At 38.9% G+C, this 1,852-nt stretch overlaps 1 protein-coding gene across 1 annotated transcript; it reads right to left on the bottom strand.

The window, feature by feature from the left end:
• Window positions 1-207: 207 nt before the first annotated feature.
• Window positions 208-1,494, bottom strand: LOC131625381 (uncharacterized). Its single transcript, XM_058896241.1, has one exon. It carries the CDS (start codon window positions 1,492-1,494, stop codon window positions 208-210), a length of 1,287 nt encoding a protein of 428 aa, XP_058752224.1.
• Window positions 1,495-1,852: the final 358 nt, after the last annotated feature.

Below are 1,852 nucleotides of genomic sequence, written 5' to 3'. Positions count from 1 at the left end.
CCGTCCAACAATTGCCTACCGGGAACAAAAGCGCTTTGACACTTAGAAATAATCGAAGACAACACCTTTTTCAATCTCCCCGCCAAAAGCTATCGGATTGGATTTCTTAGGAATCAAAGTCAAAAAAGAAGAGGTGATCGCTTTCGATATTGAGTTCCCATCAAAAAAGTACTTGAAATAACGAAAAAAGTCCTCTTTAATAAAAGACTAACAATTCTTTATGAAAAGAAAAGAGTAACCATCCGGACCCGGACTCTTGTCTCCCCCACACTCCCACAACGCCTCCTTAATTTCGGCTTCTAAGAAAGGCTTCTCAATATCCGCCGCTTCCAAAGAATTGATAGAATTAAAGGGAATACCATCCAACACCGGTCGACTCACTTCGGTTTCTAGGAATTTGTTCTCGAAAAAATTGAACACCGCCTCTTTTACATCTTCAACCGAATCCACCAAACCCTCGGGAGTAAAAAGAGGACCTAAATTATTTATCCTTCTCCTTTGTTTCATCACCTTATGGAAAAAACCGCTATTAGAATCTCCCTCCTTAATCCACTTAACTCTAGATTTTTGAAGTAGCATATTTTCTTTTATCTTCAAATTCCTCCAAAACTTAGCACAAGATTCCTTCCTTAAAGCAAAATTATCATCAAAAGAAGCGTCGTTATCGGAAACTAACCTTTCATCGGCAATATTCAAATCCCGGATTCCATCTTCCATTTCCAACTCTATCTTCCCAAAAACCTCTTTGTTCCATCTTCTAAGTTTGTCTTTTAATAAGCGAAGCTTTTCCTTTAAAATAAAATCTCCTCTACCTTCCACCTTCATGCTTTTCCATTCTTTCTCCACAAAAGGAATGAACAAATTAGATGAAAACCACTCATTATTGAATCTAAAAGGCTTCGGTCCCCAATCCAAACCATCCATTACTAACCAAACCGGGCAATGGTCCGATATGTCTCTATCACCTATGACTTGACCAACCACCCCCCAATCCACAACAATGCTACTAGAAATAAGAAAACGGTCTAAGCGACTCATAGATTTGCCGTCACCACTAAACCAAGTAAATTTTTTACCTTTACATGGAACATCCACTAAAAGGCTTTTATCAATGAAATCCGAAAATAGCTCCTCTTCATAATGATGTGTTGTCGCCGTTCTCCCCTTCCTTTCACTAGAGTTTTTTGTAGCGTTAAAATCTCCTCCCATTATCCATTCGCCATCTTTGAATGCTTCTTTCAAATCTAAAAGCTCCTTCCACATCTCCTTTTTCTTGCTCAACAAACAAGAAGAATAAATATTAATAATGTAAAAAATCTTATTCTTCCACTCCACTATATTGCCCAAATACCCATCTCCCTTAAAACTTCCCACCACCACCACCTTATTACTATTCCAAAGAGTGATCAAACCTCCCGACCTCCCCAAAGAATTAGAGAAAGAAAATCCAACCTCCGGATTGTGCCAAAAGCTCTTCGCCAAGCTATCCCCCATATTAGTAATTTTTGTTTCTTGAATCATAAACATATCCGCCTTAGAATTTTTAATAATAGAACAAATTATCTTCCTCTTAAGAGAATTAACACCCCCTCTTATGTTTAAGGTCCCAATAATCATGGTTCACCTTTAGAATACTCCTTCCGTCCTTCCCCATTCTCACTACTTCCAACAGTACAGTCACGTCTCAATACCATTTTCTTCCCACATCCATCCACATCTACCACCCCCAATACCTCCATAGCATCCCACAAGTCCCCTCCATATCTCTTTTCCAGAAACTTCCATTGACGACGATTATTACGAACAATGTCGGACTCTTCTGATTGATTTCCATAAGATTCTAAGCCCCACT

Source organism: Vicia villosa, unplaced genomic scaffold (genome assembly GCF_029867415.1).
Source record: "Vicia villosa cultivar HV-30 ecotype Madison, WI unplaced genomic scaffold, Vvil1.0 ctg.000211F_1_1_3, whole genome shotgun sequence".
NCBI lineage: Eukaryota > Viridiplantae > Streptophyta > Magnoliopsida > Fabales > Fabaceae > Vicia > Vicia villosa.
The sequence above is the reverse complement of the archived record's forward strand: the minus strand, read 5'-3'. Positions and strand labels throughout refer to the sequence as shown.